This window comes from Canis lupus, chromosome 6 (genome assembly GCF_048164855.1).
Source record: "Canis lupus baileyi chromosome 6, mCanLup2.hap1, whole genome shotgun sequence".
Taxonomy (NCBI): Eukaryota; Metazoa; Chordata; class Mammalia; order Carnivora; family Canidae; genus Canis; species Canis lupus.
Genome location: NC_132843.1, coordinates 70,334,620 through 70,358,635, shown reverse-complemented (window position 1 = coordinate 70,358,635; position 24,016 = coordinate 70,334,620). Strand labels below are relative to the sequence as shown.

Below are 24,016 nucleotides of genomic sequence, written 5' to 3'. Positions count from 1 at the left end.
TAGAAGGGGCAACAGCCCAGCATACACACTTAGCACATCTACCACAAAATCTCCAGGCACAGACACACTAGAGTAATAATTTATTAGGTGATTCACTAAGACAAAGTGCCAATAACTTGACTTCTCTGTTTCCCCAATCCCTTGAACTCTCTGGATTTCTAACTTGGCTTTTTAGGAAACCAGAGGGTTAAAAGCAAACAGGTGTTAAATTCCAAAAAAAGGACAAGATTTCAAACATGCATGTTTTCTTGATATCAAAAGGTAAAGTAAAACCAACACTTCTTACCCCACGGCATCTCTTTCCATTTTAACACTTGGCCAGTAGAACACTTGAGATTGGGGGAAATTTGGCTTCAGCAATTAACCAGATTTAAATGTTTGGGCAGGTAAATACAGGGCTCCAACAGAGTTACCAATTTTCTGACCAAAAAAAGTAAAGACAAGTGGATAGTTCATTTTAGTGGAGCTTTAAAGACTTGTGAGGCTATATTGACCCTTTGGCCTCTGGTCTGCAAAATACTATGTCCTATACGCTTAAGTAGAAAGCATTTTTATGGATTAACTCTACAAAGTGAAGCACATGTAAAGGGCCTAAAATCAATGCATTAATCAGGACATAAAAAATTACACTTTCACAGAGATTTTCAGAGATGTTAGTTTAGCAACAATAACCTATACACAAAGTTATCTGTTAGTAAACTCACATAACACAAAGCAGTAATTAATGAATTTTCATTTTTCCCCAATATTAAAAGGGGTGATTATACAATTATTATTTGATGACGACAACATCTACTAATTAGAACATACAATATTCTGCAAACTTACTAGAAAATGTGGAAAATTTTTGAACTAGAGTTAATACTGTAAGTAAAAATCCAAAAAAGTGAGAAATTAAACATTTAAAAATACTTATTATGATTTTTAGTAAATCCTTTTAACACACATGCCTTGTTCAGGTAGTCATTTATTTTCTTAAAAAATAACTGTAGTAAATATATTTTAGTAGAAAAACCTTTAAAGTCCAGGACATGGAGTAACTACTGCTTTCTAATTTGAGGCATTCTATGAGGAATATCCACTGTAAAAACTTTTATAATTTAGTATAATACAAAATTACTACTTAGTAAAAATGCACATACTTTTTTGATCTTAATGTCTAAAAAGAGGACATGTTCACTTTTTTTGTTTTAAAATTTTTTATCCAAACATTCACATAGTGCCAACAGTGGGACTTTCTAGGCCTGCTCTTAACCACTTTACAAAAAAAAATGTCAGCACCACCTCACACTTGCTGCCTCATGATAAAAGTGACATCTTAGAAACAAAACCACTAAGACAGTTAAAATTACTACTTAAGAGTATTAAGTCTCCAAGCTGGTATCTCCCTGCTAGTTCTGTGGGCTTCCTAAACCTCTGAGGCAAAACCAAAATAATCTTATAGCTGCCACTTTGTTGTAAAGACAAGTTTCCTAATAAATTTCCACAGAATAAAGTCTCTCCCCCAGCCTAGGGATCTCTTCTTGAAACTGAAGAGAAAAAAAAAAACTGCCAGGGAAACAAAGGTGTTCTAACCTAGTCTCTGCCTCTCTCAGGCATGCTGGAATGCTCTGTCACAAGATGGAAAGAGGGCACGTGTAAAGCATCTCACCCACTAGTTATGGTGACCTACATCTCCCAACAAAATGCAGACAATATTACATGGCCTAGGAGAATAATAAGGTAGATTAAGTAATTTGTACAATTTTAGAAAACATTATCAAGACCCCTCAAAACCAAACTAAAATGGTTGGTTGGACACTTGTGAGCAATCTAATGATTTCTGAGATGAACTAATTAGGACTCAACAAACAGTCCTCACAATGAAATCAGGCCTTCTGGAAGGGAAATGAGTTGTGGTTTGCAAGAACTCAAAGGTACTTTGGATCCACCATAAAGCTTGCAAAAAACATCAACTGAGATTCTTTACTAACTAAAGAGGATGCACTATATTTAAAAATCACCGTCAATTTTACTGGGATTTAGAATAAAAAATATTTACAACTCTTTTACAATAAGGAGTGTTTAGACCTCACTTGTCAGGAAAATATTTTTTCGTATTACAAAGAAAATTGTTGTAAACTTGTTTCTTCTGACATCTGTTTCAAGCATTTCACATAACCTCTTCAGAAACTCCATGGCGCAAAAATAAACATGCAGACTCTCAAGAAATATTTTACATTCTTTGAAAAGAATATAAATTGGAAAGAAAAGTATATATGTAATCAAAGAGTCAGAGTTCAAGTCTGAACTTAGCCAATAAAGGCAGATGATCTGAAGAGTTATTTTCATTTGGAAGTCCATTAACAGTCCATAAGTCTTGTTCCGTAAGGAGTGATAGTCTGGCCAGAAGTTTCAAGCCACCAACCAGAGCAACTTCAGATCCTATATCAAGGAAAACACATATTCAGTGGAACTGTATCAACAGGTCATTAAAAAAATTAAATCATAATCATAAATTAATCACACAAGTCCTTTTTCATTTTTATTATTTTTTAAAGATTTTATTTATTTTATTTATTCATTAGAAACACGGAGAGGGGCAGAGACATAAGCAGAGGGAGAAGCAGGCTCCCCACAGGGAGCCCAATGCGGAACTTGATTCCAGACCCACGGATCGCATCCTGAGCCAAAGGCAGACATTCAACCACTGAGCCACCCAGGCATCCCCAAGTCCTTTTTTAAACGATGATATATAGAACTTCAGAATTCTCTGGAGTCTAATGGGAAACAGCTTTTAGAATATGATTAAATTTCATACTGAGTTATAACCTAATTATAGTTCTCAGGCACAAAGCAGTTTTTGATGTTTGTTTCTTTTTCTGGTTCAGATTTTTTGTTTTGAGTTCTGCAAATAATCTTTAGAAGAAAATACCAGTGTGTAATACATAAGTATGTTAAAAGTAATTTGAGGAGTGCCTGGGAGGCCCAGTTTGTTGAGCGTCTAATTGTTGGTGTAGGCTCAGGTCATGATCTCTTGGGATTGCGGATTGTGGGATCAGCCCCATGATGGGCTCTGAGCTCAGTGCAGAGTATGCTCACATACACTCCCTCCCTCTAAAATAAATATTTTTGGGATCCCTGGGTGGCGCAGCGGTTTAGCGCCTGCCTCTGGCCCAGGGCGTGATCCTGGAGACCCGGGATCGAATCCCACGTCAGGCTCCCGGTGCATGGAGCCTGCTTCTCCCTCTGCCTATGTCTCTGCCTCTCTCTCTCTCTCTCAATCTCTCTCTCTCTGTGTGACTATCATAAATAAATTAAAAAAAAATTAAAAAAAAAAAAATAAAATAAAATAAATATTTTTTTAAAAATGTAATTTGAGATTGACAACTACATGAGAAATTCATCAACTATATATAAAATAGACCCAGCTACAGCTGAGTAGGAAGTTTATCAGGTGATTGGAGAATAAATTAGTATACTTTGGTCCCACAGTCAGGGCCCACAGTAGAGTTAAGAGGACCTGCTAACTATCCTTTGAGATGCTGGTCCATGGCACACTCCCGCCACCTACTGAACACTTACAGAATGACAACTGCCAGACCTGATCTAGGGAGGAGGGATAAGCCATCTCCTGAGTATTACTAATAAGGTTTTATCATCAATAGGGAGGAAAACACAGAAGAGGAGAAATAGAAAAAAAAAAGAGAATAGAAAAGTAGCACATACACACAAAAGAGAAAATCAGAAAAGACCAAACAGCTGCCCAGATTTTGGAGTTGGGAAGTTTTTGGGATGTCATTTTCTGACTTCCAGTCATTTTAAAATGCATTTTCTTAGCCACATTAAATCCTTTGGTTAATATTTAAAACCCTACTTTCACTGAATCATAGAAGGAAAATGTTTTATCTTCACTTTTTGAAACCCCATATTCATATAATGAACTCTTTCCAGAAAGATCCAACATTCCAGAGTCAACATGACAAAACTCAATAGTTGGCAACATAAGCAAGGTCCTGCGATGAAGGCAGTATGCCTTGGTAAAATTTAAGTACAAAATTATCTGATGTTGCTATCATATACACACACAAAAAAAACCCCAGTAAATTTATCGCAAGTAAAACCAAAGGGCAATATGAGAGACCCATAACTCAGAAGTTGATTGGAACTAGAAGAGGGTGCTAAGGATATAATTCTTAGGCAGTAATTTGCTTTGAGGTGCTTCACTGCCTCCATGTTTTACAAGTGATTGACAGATTTACACAATTACATTACCAATTTGAAAATCTTTTAAACTTTTTATTTAATTAAAAAAAAATTTAAAGATTTTATTTATTTATTCATGAGACACACACAGAGAGAGGCAGAGACATAGGCAAAGGGAGAAGCAGGCTCCCTGTGGGGGAGCCGATGTGGGACTCGATCCCAGCACTCCGGGATCACACCTTGTGCTCAACCGCTGAGCCACCCAGGAGTCCCAATTTTTAACTTTTTAATTTAAAACTTCACCTAGATGTTTAGCACCTCAACGCTGAGGTTGGAGTTAACTGTATTCTCAAGTACAACGTAAGATACATGCATTCTTTACCTGGCTGCTCAGCAACATCTTCCTTTTCAGCAGAATAGAAAATATAATCCACAGTTATGGCACTTCGGGAATGACAAGTGGTCACTTCTGGAATTCCAGTGTCAGGAAAATAATGTGAATAAACAGATGACAAGCTGAAATGGTGCTGTAAATTTGAAGATAATCTAAATTGAGAAGAAAAATTGCTTAGCATCCATCAAGTTTTTCTTTTTAGTATCCCTCCTATTTAAAGTACTCTCTGGTTTAATTTCCAGACAATGTTAGACATTCAGACAAGCTTTATTTAAACAGACACCAAAAAATAAAAATAAATAAAAAAAACAGACCACACCACAATTTGGCATTCATTTACTCATGTGGTGATATCCAAAAGCCAGTAACAAGTGGGTAAAAGCTCAATAATTAACATATTAATGTCACTTATTAATTATAACATATCTGAGAGCCTGCACTTCCTAATAAATATGCATTCTAAAACTGTAAGTTGTTGTGTCTTTAAGAAAGAAAATGTGGCCTTTATGAATGTTATGTATAACCCACCAGACTTTTGATGTCAGAAGAACTATATTTTTCTATGATTATTCTTACTATGTATATATTAGGTAATTTTGTACTGCATCTTAAAACAGCTTCTAATAATGGTTAATATTTATCCCATGTTACAAATACATGTGATGTAACAAAGGGTTTAAAAATCATTTCCAATAAATACATCTTGAAGTTTAAAGACCTTTTATACTGTGAAAAAAGTTATAAAACTTTTAAAAATTTAACATTTAACAAACATCTAAGTTCTAGGCACTATCTTAGGTGCTTAAGATACACATAAAAAGATGCTGCCCTGCTTTTTGAAGAGCTCAGTGTCAAGGAACAAAGGTTATTCTTCCAAGATGCCCTTACTTTCAAGTTTTAGCAACATTTTATCTCTAAGACTTATATTTACAGTATCATCAAATATAAAATAGGTTCCCTGTAAACTTCTCTATCAATTTTTTGATTTATAGATATAAGCTCTGCATATAAGCACACTATATTTATATATACTTAAAAGTATCTTTTCTTATACCTCATTTTGTTATAAAAAGATTTTAGAATTACTCAAAACCAAGTACTTGTTAGAGTTGTCCTTTTGTTAATCTTACAGAAGTTTTTACTATATTTGAAGGGTTAAGTCATGACTTTTTAAATATGCTTTTTTAAAAATTCAAAAAATGTTGCTTCGTATCTTACTAGGTTCTTATATGAGATAGTATTTTCTCAATACAAAGCATACAAAGTAAAATAAGACCAAGAAGAAAGTAGATAAAATGAGTAAGAGGAGATTCTAATTCAGTCCCTAAATGCAAATGTTAAAACAAAAATTATAACTAATAAAAGAGCCACAATATAAAATCAAGACATTTCTTTTTTTTTCTTTTTTTTTTTTTTTAAATATTTTTTTCTTTATTTATTTATGATAGTCACACAGAGAGAGAGAGAGAGGCAGAGACATAGGCAGAGGGAGAAGCGGGCTCCATGCACCGGGAGCCCGACGTGGGATTCGATCCCAGGTCTCCAGGATCACGCCCTGGGCCAAAGGCAGGCGCCAAACCGCTGCGCCACCCAGGGATCCCAAATCAAGACATTTCAAGAATCTCCCAAAGAGATGAGATTTAAGTCTCCATCTATTTCTCAACAGCCCTAAATATTCATGCTTCTTTAATAATAAGGAATCCAGTTATCTTCATCCCTCCACCTTCGATAACTTTCCTCTGTAGTTCAAGAGATATAAGTATCTATGTAAACTATTTATACTGGCATATCTTCTTTCAATCAATTTTCCTATAGAGATCTAGTAAGTCAAAGGAAGTTAAGCAACCTCTTGAAATCTGAAAGGTATTTTCCTGTGACCTTGACCTTTGTTTAAATATGTAATAGCAAAAAATTTCAGAGTACTAGCTGAAGTACTCTATACTTCAGCTGACGTACCAAATAGTACTCTATTTGCTTTAACTAACACTGCTTAAGCCTTTACTTACTATGAATTAAACATTAGCTTTCCATGCTTTGTCTCATGTAATCCTCCCAACTACCCAAAGTATAAATATGGAAACTGAATCTCAGAGATGGTGAGTTTCTTGCTCACAATCACACAGCTAAAATGAAGCATAGGTAATACTCAGGTCTCCTTGACTTAGGAGCTAGCATTCTGGGGAGGCCTGAGTGGCTTAGTGGTTGGGCACCTGCCTTTGGTCCAGGGCATGATCCTGGAGTCCTGGGATCGAGTCCCACATCGGGCTCCTCATGGGGAGCCTGCTTCTCCTTCTGCCTGTGTCTCTGCCTCTCTGTGTGTCTCTCATGAATAAATAAATAAATAAAATCTTAAAAAAAAAAAAGGAGCCAGCATTCTTCACCAGCATGGAAAAACATCCTTTTCATTTTTATCCAAGTGATTTTTAAGAAATAATTTTTTTAAAGATTTTATTTATTTATTTGATAAGAGGGAGCACAAAAGCAGGGCCAGCAGTAGGCAGAGGGAGAGGGAGAAGCAGGCTCCCCACTGAGCAGGGAGCCCAATGTGGGGCTCGATCTCAGGACCCTGGGATCAGGACCTGAGCTGAAGGCAGACGCTTCACTGACTGAGCCACCCAGGCACCCCGGGCACCCCGAGAAATGAAATAGTAAATGTCTACTGTTACTTTGCAGAACTCACTTTTCAGCTGTCACTAGGACCTCTGTTTTGTCCAGCTCTGTCTGTGTCAGATCACTGTCTGTAAGAACAAAAAGAAATACGTTAAACTATCAGTATACTGTTCGGTTCTAGTTTGCCATAGAATAGTCCTCTTACTCTAGGATGATATTCAAGACGTGTCTAGTTTAGACAGATGCCTAGTTAGATGTTCTAACTGGGAATCTAGGTCTTGATGGTCTCCATAATTAGCAAAACTGAAATGCAAACATTTCCAAAGCAACATGCAAGTAATTCATGCTGATAATTTTGGAAGGTCAACTTAAAATGGTAACTTTAGAGTTCATTAAAAAAAGGAAAAAGCAAGTAAGTACTATGTTTTTATATATGAATATTCATCCCTAGATGTCATCCCTTAAAAAATTTAGTTTGAGGTCTTCAAAGGGAACACTATTATCAAGGGAGACTGCCAAAATGTACTGCAAACACTTACCTGTCTTTTCTACTTTTGGTAACTGCTGTACCTCATACACACAGTTCTGTGAGATACCTAGGTTTGGGGGCCAAATTGGAATAGATAAAATTCTTTGTCCCCGTGAAGACTGTTCCTGGCCAGATACCTAAACAAAATTTCAACAGGTATCTTAAGTGAAAAGATTTTAAATAATTTATGTATTGAAAAGTTTATGTCTTAAATAAGAGGAAGCCCAAGAATGATAAATATTACCCTTATTCATCATAGTAAGTGATTATTTGTGCTTATGAAATCTTATTCAAATACAATCCAGAAAGCAGTTACGATTTACATAAAAATGGCAATATTTCTGTTTCCCGTACATGTTACTCTAATTGGGACATCTATATGATCTCTAACTTAGGACTAATACTGCCTCTCCTTTTTTTTTTTTTTAGGATGCCTCTCCTTTTTTGCTTTGTGCAATTATATTAATATAAAATATTACATATTTTATATAATTATTATATGAAATACTAAGGGATCAATTCTTACAAAAATTTAAAACTATCACTCAAAACTTAGTGGTGAAGAGTTTACTTTGGTTCAAATCTGGAAGACCAAATGATCTGAAGTAAGCAACAGAAAGTACAATGAAGATTAAACATGCAAGAAACATGGGATATAGTCAGCTAAGAAATTAAAAAACGTACATAATAAAGAAATATTAGATTACTGTTTGGCCAACTATATTGCCCACATCCAGCATTCAAACTTCTATCAGGCCTCTTTATGAGTAGTTCCCTATTTACGAAGTATTAATGTCTATCAATGCTTTTATTTTTCTTCTTCTCTCCCATTTTGGATTTTTTTCTGCCTGCCAATTCCTCCAAATAGAATGTTCCCTGCGTTAAGATGGGAAAGATGAAATTCCACCGAGTGAGGATCATTACTTATTAGTAGCTGGGGAACATCATCATAGCCTGGTAGAGTGAGGGTACAAGGTCATCAGGTTTTCAAACAGCCACGTGATGGCTCTCCTCACATTACAGTGAACAAAGAGACTAAGTCCACCTCCTAATAATGAGGAACCAGGCACTTACCTTGCCGATGGCAAGTCCTTCATAATTCAATTTTCCTTCCTTTATAAAACTATAGAGCGGAGAACCAGGAACAGAATTAAAGTCACCACACATAACAATAGGGCAGAAGCTGCCATCTTTCTGATGGGCAACACTGGAAATCTCTGCCAGAAGCATTGCCAACTGGGTCAGCTTAATATCACCTCGCCTTGGATTATACAACAGATGTGTGTTAGCTACACAGATCACAGGAGAGGCAGCACTTGGAATTTTGGGCTGCAAGAGTAACACTAATCCAACATTGTCTCTGTCCAACAGAGGAACGTCACGGCGATAGAATTCCACAGGGTTCACTGATAAGAGTGCAAATTTGGAATGTTTGAAGCAGATGGCACAGCCATCAGGTTTCCTTCCTGTCCGCATCTTGTATTCACAGTGATAACCTATGAGGAAGAAAGAAGTTTAACACAAGGACTCCCAAATATTACATATATATGGCAAAACACAGCTCACCTAATATATCTGAACAACATTCACTGAAGAGTAATCTGCAAAGCATTAATAATGTAGGATGTTAAGTTTGGGACTGGGTCTAGGTACTAGGAATGGGTCTCCTTACAGGTAGACTTCAGTATTAAATATGTTAATGTGCATTATCATACTCTCATTTCTGTCCTAGTAAATGTTGTGACAAAGACAGTAGGGCCTTATGATAGTTTACACCCCCTTGACCCAGCAACCCATCTATGACCTTTCTGCCTCCAACTCTTCCCTGTTTGCTCCACCCCTCACACACCTCACCACCTGCCTTCAGGCACCTCTATCTCAGGGCCTTTGCTTTGGTATTCCTATTGTCTGAAAGGCTCTAGGCATGGCTTATTCCTTCATCTTCTTCAAGTCTTTGCTCAAATGTGTTACCTTCTCTGACTGTTTAAAATTGAAACCTGACCCCATTCTACTTTCTTGCTTTTCTCCAAAATTATCATTACCTAATGTGCTATTTAAGTATTTATTTGGTATACTGTTGGCCTTTCTCCACCAGAAATGTGGGCTCCAAGGACAGAGACTTTTTATCTATTTGGCTCACTGCCATGTCACCACGGCCCAGAATACTGCATAGGATATAGGAGACAGTAAAAAAAGTATTTACTGAGGAATGAATGCAAAGTAGGCATTTCTTAAATAGATGAACTGTTTTGAGAAGTGTTCATTCATCAAACAAGTTTTTAGCTTGTACCCACTAGTTACTGGTAGACACTGGTGTTACAATGATGAACCAGACACAATGGTCCCTGATATGGAACTCAGAAACCTAGAGGTCTAGTGGTGGGTAGAGCAACCCCTGGCAAGGAATCTATTAAGAGATTCTTAGTATTTTCTGTGTGAATTAAAATTACAATTCAAGGGGAATCTGGGTGGTACAGTCAGTTGAGAGTCTAACTCTTGGTTTTGGCTCATGTCGTGATCTTAGGATTGTGGGATTGAGCTCACATCAGCCTGCTTAAGATTCTCTCTCCCTCTGCCCTTCTCCCACCAAAAAGAAATAAATCTTTAAAAAATTATAAAAAATAAAATTATATATCAACCTGAAAGCTCCCACTTGAAATACCAAATACCTACCTTTTGAAATGGGTATTAAGTTTTTTCAAAATTAACATTTTTTTTGCCCAAAATATCACACATCTTTGTTAGCAACTTATACTTTAACAACATGGGAGTCTTTTAAAACAAATCTGGCTAAAATAGAAGTTACAATGTACCCAAAGATTCCAAACTTGGCCTGATCTCTGCTCCATAATGATCTTCTTGAACTTCTTGCAAACAAAGTACCTTGGAAGAAAAAAATGGCTTGAATTAAAACAGAGAGCAAACATGAATTTTCTGATGCTTTCATCTTTAAAAAAACAGACTTCTAAAATTCTAAAAGCCTAATAAAAGTTTAAATAAAAAGACATAATCCTTTTTTCTTGAAACTATTAAATTAACATTTCCAAATCTGATTAGTCCCCAAACATCTGGCCTTTACTTACATGAAGCTCTGTCTCTTACTATCCCAAACTGGTATTTCCCAAAAGAAATATTTTTAATTTACATGCTGGGATATTTTTACTGAATTAAAATGTTTATTAGCACTAAATTCTTCTAGTCCTTTATCAAGATGATTTCTTTGAATGCATCTAGATTTTTACAAGAATGACTTACATTTCAAATCAAAGGAAATAATTACAGAATATTTAACACACTGCCAGTCCCTGTCTCAAAACTAACTGATAAGCAGAACTTTTTGGATCTTTTTTGAAAATTTAATGATTATTCATACCAATAACCATTAGCAAATGACTCTTTGGAAGTCATGATACGCTGTTAAAAACTGTTCTATCACTGTATTTAAAACTATCTTCCCTTCTTACCCCACAAACAAAAAAGGATAAAACCATTTAGTTCACAAATGAACTTTTCTTATGTGAGGAATTTTGATGATATTCTGCACTTACATCTGCATCAAAGTGTTTAATTTCTTTCAGAATATTGGGAAACCTAAAGCTCCAGTGTAAAACTGGCCGCCGGCAGTGTCTATAGAGGTGTGAATTGTCTTCCAATAAATCTTGTGAAAGTATATTATAGGACATCACTGAAAAGTCAAACTTGTTATCACTGTCTTCACATGTGGGGTCAACATTTTGGTCTCCTAGGATCTTCGTCTTGTCTTTATTATGGTTACATATATATTCCCAATGTCGTTGTATTGTGCCTGTTGAAATATATTGAACAAAATATAAAGAATTAATGAAAAACAGACTATATATTTTCCTGTATGTAAGTTTTTTCTTGCCTTTTAAAAATTCTTACAGGCAATGAACAGAATGTTTTTCCCTAGGAAATGGCAATACAGCTTTAGGTAACTAGAAGTTGTCATCAAATTGAGTACAAAGGCAGTAAAATGATATAATGACTGACCAACAGGTATAAAATTTAAAAGGATCTAGCAAGTCATTTTGGAGACAGAGTGTTATTAATAAGGCTAAGACTGTGTAGAGCTTCTCGCTTATGGTTAGGAAGTGCCTCTGTCAGATATGGCCAGCAACTTCATAACCATGATAATACACAGTTGACCTTTGAACAATGCAGGGGTTGAGGGGTGGGTTAAGGCACCAAGCAGTTGAAAATTTGCATAAAACTTTTGACTACCTCAAAACTTAACTACTAATAGCCTACTGCTGACTAGAAACCTTACCAATACCATTGACGGTAGATTAACATGTACTTTGTATATGTTATATGTGTTTTATAATGTGTTCTTACAATAAAGTAAGTTGAAGAAAAACTATTAAGAAAATCATCAAGAAAATACATTTATAGTACTGTACTTATCAAAAAGGTCGAGTGTTGTTCAAGGGTCAACTGCATTTGTATGTCACAGTTGAGTTTTCAGTAAGATGATTTCACACTGTGGTTTATTTCCTATTAGTAAGATAAGATCATCAAATGATTAAGTTCTAGAAATAACTCATCTCAGAATTCTGGTTTAGACACGAATGAGGGTGTATGATGGCAATATATGGAAGCGGTATTTAGTGGAACAACACAGACAAAATGAACAAAAGAAATCTTTTTAATGCACACTAAAGCAGAAGTTAAAGGTAACATAGTTACAGAATGCAAGTAAGCGACAAGGACTGGTTGAAGAACCTAGCATGCAGCAACCAGTAATGTGTGATGGTTCACATTCTACAAAGACACAATGACCCTGACACAGTGATGGAGAATCAAAAAGCATGAGATTTTACAATTATAGGTCCTTGACTTAGAAATAAATGACCTAGCAACATACACACACACACAAATATACATACATACGCCCCCTCTGATCTTGTCTCCCTCACCCCACCATGGAGGATACTCTTATTGCCATGGAATTCATGAAGAAAAATGTAGAACTTTTAGAGATTCTATGAACTCAACAGAAGGGGAAAACAAGAAATGGGAAGCACTTGGGAAAACAGATTTGGAGATAAGTTTTTCAAGCATGATTAAGTTTATAGGAAAAATCTCAGTCTTAGAGTATCTCCCTTTCACTGCATGAAGGTTCTTACTCTACTGGATTACAATGCCTAAGATTCTACCAATTAAAAATTAAATTGAGGAAAAATATTCTATACATAGGAGGGAAAAAGATCAAAAGGAAATGCACCAGTATTTTTAAGAGCAGTTATCTCTGAGTGGAAGGACTGTGGCTAATTTTTCTAAATCTTCCACAATGATGATATACTCACAATCAGAATATCAATATACTCTATGAAAATGTCAATAAAGTGGAATTTAAAATGCCCTCTAGTGAGTGAGTTTAGTAAGACTGCTTTCCTCAAAATCTAAATGTTGACTGCGGTTGTACTTGAGGGAATAGACATTTTGACCAGAGGCTACAAGAGGAAGATCCTTTTTATGAATAGTGAGGTCTGGATGGAACAGGGGTGTTGGAGACAGGATATCATGAAGGTACTAAGAGCATGAGGAGAAGGATAAAGGGAAAAAAGGTGGATGGAAAGAAAATCAAAAGCCTTCCAGGATTACAGAACTTAGCCTGGAGCTTGTCCCATACCCAGGAAAGGTACGGAAACTATCCCCTTCTGTATGTATCCTTCACTGAATATGGAGAATCCTATCTGCAAAGGCCCAGAACTAGAGCTAATTGCACTGACTCTGCAGGACTCCTCTGAGATTTTAACAGTTTCTATGGGGAAAACAGAAGTGGATGGTCGACAACTGATTCTCAAGAACAAATTACCTAAAACACAATTTATTCATAAATTGGGGACTGTCTATAATGGTTTTAGCCATAAATCAGTCTTCATACGTATGAGAGATGCAAAGGGCTCTAGTCATGCAAACAAAATGCAAGCTACCATCACAAATTTGCAGCACTACCCTAGTGTCACCACCACATTAAAATAGGAACGATGAAGGTCCAAAAAAAGTTGTTCATATTTTCTTATAAAATATGTATATGTAAGGGCATATAAATGCATTGAGACTGTATTGTCCTGACAAGCATTGGTAAGCCAGCTCTTTTTGCAATTCCATTTCTGAAGTAACTGAAACCATAAGCTTATGTAATTAATGGAGTGACTTTCAAACTTCTAGATCTTGTACAACTCTTTGGCATTACTTTTCATGTCATGACCATCAACTCCTGGTATACTGGGGCTGGGATGATGGGGTAAATACATACTTTCTCCTGAGCACATTTGCTTTAAATAAACATACAGAAATGTGTTTGAACGCTAGGGTTCCATGGAAGACAATTTGAAGAGGACTGATAGAGATGACAGTCTTTGGCCTTCATATACTTCACAACATAAAGTCACACTACAAAAGCTTATATACCTTCCATGTCAGGAGGAACAAGGTGATCACAGCAGAGAAGACAGATGAATCAAAGAAAGTAAGCAATAGGCCTGATCAGGTTTTTAGGGTGCCTAATTAAAAAGTCATAATTGTGTCACACAAATCCTTCAAATGCCACTTTAAAGTGATAGGCAAGTTAGAAGGCTGTTCTCTTGATGGAAAAGTATTAGTGAATTATCAGAAGTCACAAATATGGCTTAACGAAGAGCATTTTCCTTATTCACAATACCTAGGAAGAATGGACATATAAAGAGTCAGGTCGCAATCAAAGTTTATCAGTACGTAAATGTAATCCCCCATTCATTAAAGGGAAAACAACAACACCACGATTTTCTGAGTACCTCCTATGAAGCCAACAGTGTATTAGGCACTTTGATATATCTCATTTCATCCTCAACAGGCTTTCAAAGTAGGCATTACTTCACACTAGGAAATCAAAGAGCAGAGAGGTTCCATAACCTGTCCAGGTTCACACAATAAGTGGTGGAGCAGAATGAGAACAGGGGGGGTTCCTGACCGCACACTTAGGTCAGTATGCCGCAATTCCACCTGAGAGCACACCAGATTTACAAAAGGCTAAACAAGAGAGCAGTGTGCTGACCTGATGAACAATGAATACAGGAATGAAAAGCAATCTTATGTCATCATACAGCCCTAGATTTATAGGTTATAGATTGATTGTTCTCAGGAACCTAATTTTAATCCCTCTAAGTACACCTTTCATTCATTCAAATGAGTATTTGTTGATGAACACATGCTGTGGTCAAGTACTATACAAACAGATTTTCACTTTCAGTGCTTAAAATTTCTACTCAAATGTATAGTAGAATTTCTACTTAAAAGAACACTAATCTTCTAACTCTGACTTCCAAGTGAGACTCACTCTGAATGTTTTCCTTTGACAAACTTATGTTAGCTCCCTATACCTTAACACCTACAAGTCTATTTCCGAATACCTTCAGAGGAATTATCTTCACCGAAAACCACAGCTTAGTAAGAAAGACAACTCGAAATTCTACTTAGATAATTCATATATACTTTGGGGGAGGAGGCGGGGCTGGCAGCACAAAGGGAGTCTCGCGAATTATTTGGAGTAAAAAGAATATGACAAAACTAGAAATTATCAACATACTTAGAAAAATATTTCTCAAAATTGAATAAGACATGGTCCCCTTAGTAAAAGATAAAACTCCTCACAGACTCTCAAGATTTTATCAATAGAATTTACTATGAGAAAAAAAAAATTTACTATGAGAAATACATTGAATAAGCTAAAATCTTATTTTGTAAGAAAATATCTTTCATTTATGATTGTGTCTACTTAAGAATATCTTTTTGTCTTACATAAAAAAGTTAGCATTAAAGTGGTTGGTTCAGTTGGTTCAGTTGGTTCATGCAACTCTTGATCTCAGGGTTGTTTGAGTCCCATGTTGGGTGTGGACATTACTTAAAAATAAAATCTTCATGGGACACCTGGGTGGTTCAGTGGTTGAGCGTCTGCCTTTGGCTCAGGGCATGATCCCAGAGTCCCGAGATTGAGTTTCACATCGGGCTCCTGGCATGGAGCCTGTTTCTCCTCCCTCTGCCTGTGTGTCTCTGCCTCTCTGGCTGTCTCTCATAAATAAATAAATAAAATCTTCAAAAAAACTTAAAAAATGAAATTTAATTTTTTAATAGATATGTGGACTCCCAAGAACATATACCAATTAGGAAGTCTAAGGACCTCTGTTTTAAAAACAATGGATTTCATAATTATTATTAATGTTTTAATCTAGTCCTACATTCTTTTGCAACCTATTCTCTCTCTATATATACTTTCTTCTATATTTATTACCAGAAATACACAATAAAAGATAAAAATAGATATAAATAAAGACTTAATTTTTAAAAAACAATTTCCTTTTTCCTAACGGAAAACTACTGGCTGAAAATAAATGCTACACCCCTCCAAAACCTGGAGGAGGTCTTACGGATTATCAGATAGGAAAGTTTCAGTAATTCTATGGCTTCTGTCTTTCTGCACCAAGATAAACGTCACCTTTACCTTGGTGTTTTCTTCGTTTTGATGAAGGTTCATCTCCCTCAGAGTTCATGATGTAACTAGAGAGATGAATCAAAGAGGTCTGGCTCAGGTTGTCAGGTCTCCAGTTCCAGTACTGAAACGGAGTTCTAGACTCAAACAAACAAGGTGGTCTCCAATTTAGTGAAAAATGCCTACTACTGAAGTATGGGTAAGGAGCACGAGAATAATGTCCAGGCCACCTCATACAACTAGAAATATGTCTGTTCCAGCAACACCTTTGCAGATTCTCCCACGGTGTCGTCCAATCTCTGCCCAGACTCTTCTGGTGATGGGGTAACATGGGGTATCTAAAAGAAATAAATACACTCCTTGAGGTACCACTGTTTGTTCAGCTCTGACACCCAAAATCCAAATCCGTTTCCTCAAGGGAAGATAATGTCTAACATTTAAAATCTGACTTCTGAATCTATGAAGGAGGGGGAGAGGGGAAGAGCCATGATTTAATTATTAGTAGCAACATCTCAAAACTCTCCCTAAACACCTACGAATGTATTTGAAATAATATAGAATCTAGCAGGCTCCCAAAATACCACACACTTCAAAATGCCCTTAGTTCACTTGAGAGATTAATCAACCACCTGAGAGATTAATCAACCATCAAACCAGTTTTCACAGTAGCTTTCTAGTATCTAATAAACTCTATGGATAAATAAAATCCACAGCAAACATAATACTTGATTCAATAGGGAACACTTTAGCTGAGTACAATTAAAGCGAACCACTCCTCCAACTTGGGTTTGGAGTAAAACCATGTTTTTGAACAGTTTTTTTTTTTTTTTTTTTAAACCAAGATTACATTTTCCAAACATATGTATAGCTAAGAAAACAAAAACCTATCACAATTTCACAAAACTACCTCTCTTGCTAATCAGTAGGTAGAAAATGGAGTTTTCCATCTTTTTTTTTTTTTTAAGGCATGCTTCTCTTTGAGGGAAATGAAATGGGACAGCGATTACTTATTAATAATTCACCAATACCTCAAACCCAACAGCACCAATTTACTGATGATCCAAAATCTCTCCAAAGTAGTGTTATCATTAACTTGAATAGATAACGTTGCCCTCCAGCTCCCTTAAGAAAGAAACAATGCCACCTAAGCACCATCTTCTTACCATTTGCCACTATTGTGGCAAAATTTTCAAATTCAGAGGACTTCTATCCTTTCCCAGAATTCATTAAAGGTACACTTCCAAGATATGGTTATTAATGTCCACTTCTACCACCAAAGAAATTTTACTTAAACTGTATTTGATGTTTATATATATATATATATTTATATATATATATATATTTCATTTTAAAGGCATTTAGGTTTTTTATTATATACTTTTGTTGTTTATGCATTCTCAAATTGTTCTCTAAATTCGACTTAATTGTACATCTTTAAGGGCAAGACATGGGCGGACTATTCTGCTTTGTGACAACTCTGAAAGCCAGAGATTTAGGTGCTTGCTCCATTCCTTTTCTACCCTAAAAAGCTACCGTACTGAAATACAATTCCTAGGCTGCAACACTTATTCTCTATATGTGTAGTTACTTATATAGACGTCTTTTTCTCCAGATGATGAGCTCCTTCAAGGCCAGAGCTTCTCTTACTCGTTTGAATCCCGGTCCGTGCCCCCAGTGCCTAGCACAGTGCCTGGCACACAGCTGGTACTCAGGAAAACAGAGTTGGGCTGAATGGTCACCAAGCCCCGGACGGCAGGTGATTAAAACCAGATCCCCAGAACTTATACGATAATTAATACAGTGTTGTGTTTTCCAGGTGCGGCACACCCGTCCGTTCCATGCAGCACACAATTACATTTTTTTGACTTTCCGCATCTAAGTCTTTATCACAAACAAAACAAAACAAACAAAACCCATCACGAGTACATCGAATGCAAGATTTCGTGCATACTGCTGAGGGGGCACCATAATAGGGGCAGCAGAAGTGCTTTTTTTTTTTTTTTTTTTTCCTCCCAAAAAAAGAATCAATTTCAAAAAAAAAAAAAAAATGTAGCACACCCAAGTGCGGAACGAGAATTCTACGACAAACATCTGGGCGGGCGTGCGGCTCGCGCGCCTCCGCCGGGGCCAGGCCGCCCGGGACCCACCGCGCCCCGCCGCGTCGCCCGGAGCTCAGCCCCCGCGGGTGCGGAGGCCCGCGAGGAGGCCGGCGACCCGGGGGCGGGGCTGGGGCGCAGCCAGGTGGGGAAGGCACGAGCCCGCCGGCGGCCGCTCGCCCCGGCCCGGTCCGGCCCGGCCCGGCCGGCCCCCGGCCTCCGAGCGCCCCGCCGGCTGCGCGCCGGGTTTACCTATCCCTCGGGGTCTCCGGACGCTCGTCCCGGCGGCAGCGCCGCCCGGACCCTCTTCCTCCGCCTTCCTCCCGCCCCGCCCCGGGCTGACCCGGGCCGCCCGCGCCCGCCCCTCCCTCCTCCCTCCCGCCACCCAGCCCTACTGACCGGCCTCTCCCCACCACACAGCGGCCGTAGCCCCTCCTCACACAGCGCCACGCTTCCATCTTCCCCTCTGCGGGCGTCCGGTTCCCAGGCCCGGGGCTCAACCTCAACCTCTACACGCGACTCGGCGGCCGAGAGCGCCAGGGCTTCCCCATCCCTAGACGTCGGGACTCCGGGCCCGGCTGCAAGGCATGCTGGGAGCCTCCGGCTCGCCTGCCGCCAAGTCCCCATCTTGCGCCGCGAAAGTCCCCGAATTGCTTCAACCCCGACTTGCGTTCAGGTTAGCGTGCGCAGAGCGTGCGGAAGCCTGCGCAGCCATTTTGGAACAGGGCACACACCCGACCTTTGTCTTAAAGAAACAGGAGCTGAGCCGCGGGCCGAACAGCTCTGTGAAGGCCTACGGGAGGGTCCCGGGGAGGTGACAGCGTGAGAGCTAAGAAGAAAAAACAAAAAAACCCAAAAAACATGTGTTAGCGTATTTTTATGATGTCCTTGGGAGATTCATAAGGCGGATGCCCGAATACCCTTCTCTGTGTTCCCGTGGAACAGTGGCACCGGGGATTTTTGCAGTTAATTTTGTGGGAGCACATCTGCAGGGGTCACTTTTAGGTGTGTGTGTCTTTCCCAAATTTAGTAGATTCTAGATTATTGGAAAGCTTTTTTTTTTTTTTTTTTTTTAGCAAAGCAATAGAAGTTTATTAAGAGAAAGCTCTCAAAAGAGAGGGGTCCCGGGGTGCCTGGGTGGCTCAGTGGTTTAGCATCTGCCTTCAGCTCAGGGGGTGATACCAGGATCCAGGATCGCGTCCCACATCAGGCTCTCTGCGAGGAGCCTGCTTCTCCCTCTGCCTATGTCTCTGCCTGTCTCTCTCTGTTTTTCATGAATAAATAAATAAATCTTTAAAAAAAGAGAGGGGGGTGAGGGGTCCCGACAGCGTTGCCCTGGAAAGCATTATTTAAGTGGAGACTCTTCAGAGAGACACAGAGAGAGAAACTGAGGAAGAAGAATAAAGTGGGGCGGGGGGGGGGGGCAGGATCCTGGAAGGCAGATTCACTGCTTTTGTAGGGAGAGCAGTGGAGTAATTTATCGGGAAGGCATGTATGTTATCTGGTTTGTTAATGAGGAATCAGGTACATTTGAAAGACAGTTTCCCTCTATAAATACAGTTGGTTGCCATCATTTGTTGTAGTTGTGTTCTCTAAAGTGACTGCCCACGCTGAATTAAGGAATACTGAACTTTAGATCTATTTTCTATTGAGTGAGAGAGAGCAGGAAGTCTGGTTTGTTAGTCTTATTTCTCTATCTTGAGCTCAAGAATTCTGTGCCCACTGGGAAAAACAGCTCTTTGGTGTCAGGACTAGTGAGTGAGTTTTTGTGATTCTGTGTTGCCTCTAGTGGAAATACAGGGAGGGGTTCCCGTGAGCCTCTGGTCACATTGATTAAAGAAAAACAAACAGGGATCCCTGGGTGGCGCAGCGGTTTGGCGCCTGCCTTTGGCCCGGGGCGCGATCCTGGAGACCCGGGATCGAATCCCACGTCGGGCTCCCTGCATGGAGCCTGCTTCTCCCTCTGCCTGTGTCTCTGCCTCTCTCTCTCTCTGTGTGACTATCATGAATAAATAAATAAAATCTTTAAAAAAAACAAACAAACATTGTTTTATGTGTGTTTCTGCTTCAAGTCACCTCATTTAGAGTATACACTTTTGACTCACCAACATTGAAATCGAGGCCGGTAGCACTATAACTCAGGCACCAGTGAAGCTTATCACCCATGTCTTTTCATGTGCTTAGGTACGCGAGACAGCACTTAAGCAGTGCACTTGATTTTAAACAGCAAAATCACCCACAAAAAGCACAAAAATGGGAAAAACGTGGTACGAAATAAACTGTTGCAGAGGACACTCATGTATAGTGTGAGCGCTGAAACAAGAATGCAAGGTTTGTTTCCTTTAGCCTCTCCTGGGTACATGCAGGTTGGATAAGTCAACTTTCCCCCACTCTGCATATGTCCGTGAATGATTGAAAAGCACCTGTGGGGCACCTGGGTGGCTCTGTGGGTTAAGCATCAGACTCTTGATTTGGGCTCAGGCCATGATCTCAGAGTTGTGAGATCAAGCCCCCATCCTCCATCCTGGACCTCTATGCTGAGGGTGTAGCCTGCTTAAGATTCTCTCTCTCTCTCAAAAAAAAAGGCACTTGCAAGTATTGATTTTGGAGTTACAGATAAATTTTAGTAGTTAGGCAAAATCTGCAAATACATAATGCATGAATAGTGATGGTCAGATGTATTTCTATTTTATACAGCCCTATTTTCTGGTTGTACTCAAAATTTTGCTGTTTTTTAAATCTATTGACTGGTATCTTGTATGTTTTATCTCTGTAACAAGATCATTATTTTCAAAATTTACCCCACCTAGTGCTGCACTAAGTACACAATAGAATGTAGATATTTCTGAGTGAATGGTTAACACAGGACCAGAATTAGAGCAAATCTGTGAATGAGCAGAAATTTCTCCCTCTAGTACATCCTATAACCTCTGGTTTGTGATATGTAAGGAGAAATGTAGCACCTTGAAATAAGTAAAAGAGATTAATGGATGTTGGAATGCTGGAATTTGGAGGATTGTCTGATCCTAAAAGATATTCACCTTTATCTTGAATGAGACTATTTTAGAATTCTGTAGTGATTAATGTTAACTTGTCGAGAACTGATGGCAATACAAATGATTATTATCTATGAACATGTGAATGAATTCTACCCAATGGGAGGGGAGAACTCTCCTCCTCTGTAGAAAAGCCAGTTTTGCATCCATTTGCAAGGTCAATATTACTAACCTATAAAGTGTCTGCTTTTTTGGATTCTCCTGGAACAGACTGTAACATCTCTCTGGTTTCCTTATTCAGTAAGTTAAATAAAAATAATTTTGCATAACTTTTTTTTAAATTTTTATTTATTTATGATAGTCACAGAGAGAGAGAGAGAGAGAGGCAGAGACATAGGCAGAGGGAGAAGCAGGCTCCATGCACCAGGAGCCCGACGTGGGAATCGATCCCGGGTCTCCAAGATCACACCCCAGGCCAAAGGCAGGCGGTAAACCGCTGTGCCACCCAGGGATCCCTGCATAACTTTTTTTTGAGAGTCTCCTTTAGCAGTTTTGCAGTTCCCACCAAGATGCCCAACATATTCATCTGACAGAAACAGATGAACTTATGACCAAAGAGGTACACCTCATGGATTGTCAAGTCTAGGTGTTTCTTTTCTTGCTCCCAGAGGTAAATCTGAAGCACAACAGAATTTTTTAATGAATTTTTTTTAAGTAGGCTCCACGCCTAGTGCAGAGCCCAATGCAGGGCTCTAACTCACAACCCTGTGATCAAGACCCAATCAAGAATTTGAGGCTCAATCAACTGAGCCACCCAGGTGCCCCTCAACAGAATTTTTTAAAAATTTGTTTTCCTAATTTAAATTTTCTTCTCCACCAGTTTTGTGTTTGGGTTAGTATATGGACAATAGATTATGTCCCTCCAGTGGCAGTAGTAATTAGCAATTTGGTAGTATGGTCTGACCATTTGGTGATCTCTGTAAAAGGATTAATAGCTTCTAGAGATCTATTTTCTATTGAGTGAGAGCAGAAAGTCTGGTTTGTTAGTCTTATTTCTCTGTCTATCTTGAGCTCAAGAATTCTGTGCCCACTGGGAAAAACAGCTCTTTGGTATCAGGACTAGCGAGTTTATGTGATTCTGTGTTGACTCTTGACCCATAGCTGAAACTGTAGAATCAAAGCCATAAACTCTCCATATGTCTGTTATTCATGGAGGTCTTTATTTCTCATTATATAAATATGAGATGTCCTACATCTGGAAGATATTAATAAGTTAAATTATAAAGTTTATTTTATTAAAGGAGCTGATTGGCTTATAGGGGTAAATTAGCACTTCTATAAATTTTTTTTAAAGATTTTTATTTATTCATGAGAGACAGAGAGAGAGAGGCAGAGACACAGGCAGAGAGAAAAGTAGGCTCCATGCAGGGAGCCCCATGTGGGACTCCATCCTGTGACTCCAGGATCATGCTCTGGACGGAAGGGAGGCGCTCAATCACTGAGCCACCCAGGCGTCCCTAGCACTTCTATAAATTTTTTAAAAGATTTTATTTTTAAGTAATCTCTAGATTCAATGTGGAGCTCGAACCCACAACCTCGAGATCAAGCATTCCATGCTCCCCCAACTGAGCCAGCCAGGTGCCCCAGCACTTCTATAAATTTAATTCCTAAAATTACCTGAAAAAAAGAAATAGAAAAACTTTAACTGTGATGTATTTAAATAAAAATATATTATTCTTATAGAAACTAATCAGAAATGTTTTAAGAATCAAAGTTTATATAATTCAGGTCAATCTCTAGTGAGCAGGTGATTTCTTTCTTGAAATAGTTTAATGCTAACAAGAAATGGGTAGAGACACTGATTGATGTTACAAAATACTATCCCATCATAATTGCACAGATAGCCAGGGATTGAGACCGTGAAGAAAGGTAGTCAAGAAAAACTCAGGGTCTGAGGTCTCTACACAAAAGGGAAATTAAGTTTCTTTGGACAAGCATACAGATATTTATCTGCTACTAAAGGGACTGCTTAAGAACTCAGGATATTGAATTGAGTGGGTTGGGGTGTGAGTAGCAAATATGGCAGTAAGTGCGATTTAATAAACCTCACCCAGAGGGACTGATATTTAAAAGATAGTGGGAGTGCTTGAAATCCCACATTTCTTTTTTTTTTTTTTTTTAAGATTTTATTTATTTATTCATGAGAGGCACAGAGAAAAAGAGGCAGAGACATAGGCAGAAGGAGAAGCAGGCTCCACACAAGGAGCCCCAGGTGAGAGTTGATCCTAGGACCCGGGGATCACATCCTGAGCCAAAGGCAGACGCTCAACCACTGAGCCACCAAGGCATCCCCAAATCCCACATTTCTATGATGTGGGGACTCTCAAGTATTCTGTGCCCACTGGGAAAGGGCACAACTCTTTAATATCTACACTGGTGAGTTTTTGTGTGTCTGTGTTTACTCTTGATCTATGAACATTGTTCTTCCTACCCAAAACTAAAGTAGGTAAGACTGCCTCTCTCTTCCACTGAAACTGCCAAGGCTTTGATATACTTTTAAATCCAGTTATTATTTTACCATAGTACTCTTAATTACTCATTGTGTTCTAACACCTATTGTTGCTGATTAAAAGTCTGCTAAAGTCTAAATGTCATTCTATTGCAGCTAAACTGTCCTTTGCCCTGTTAGTTTTTAAAATCTACTTTGTATATATA

The 24,016-nt window shown here is 38.4% G+C and overlaps 1 protein-coding gene across 9 annotated transcripts; it reads right to left on the bottom strand.

The window, feature by feature from the left end:
- Positions 1-63: 63 nt before the first annotated feature.
- Positions 64-18,960, bottom strand: ANGEL2 (angel homolog 2). 9 transcript variants are annotated; one of them, XM_072831098.1, is made up of 9 exons: positions 18,705-18,957; positions 16,222-16,547; positions 11,267-11,523; positions 10,532-10,601; positions 8,793-9,214; positions 7,729-7,855; positions 7,260-7,317; positions 4,568-4,731; positions 64-2,424 (listed from the first exon to the last, which is right to left on the bottom strand). In XM_072831098.1, exons 1-9 carry the CDS (start codon positions 18,761-18,763, stop codon positions 2,273-2,275), a joined length of 1,635 nt encoding a protein of 544 aa, XP_072687199.1. In that variant the 5' UTR covers positions 18,764-18,957; the 3' UTR covers positions 64-2,272. The 9 variants fall into 9 exon arrangements, with proteins under 9 accessions (XP_072687199.1, XP_072687201.1, XP_072687200.1 ...); XM_072831100.1 differs by having other exon boundaries at positions 18,746-18,885; XM_072831099.1 differs by lacking the exon at positions 18,705-18,957 and adding an exon at positions 18,558-18,659.
- Between the last annotated feature and the right edge of the window lie 5,056 nt (positions 18,961-24,016).

Bases quoted from the DNA above. Each gene is read 5' to 3' on its own strand.
- ANGEL2 (XM_072831098.1), bottom strand. From the start codon at position 18,763: ATGGAAGCGTGGCGCTGTGTGAGGAGGGGCTACGGCCGCTGTGTGGTG. The intron at 11,524-16,221 runs GTAAAGGTGACG...ATATTTCAACAG, and splicing joins AAAACGAAGAAAACACCAAG to GCACAATACAACGACATTGG. The intron at 10,602-11,266 runs GTAAGTGCAGAA...TTTTCTTCCAAG, and splicing joins TTAAACACTTTGATGCAGAT to GTACTTTGTTTGCAAGAAGT.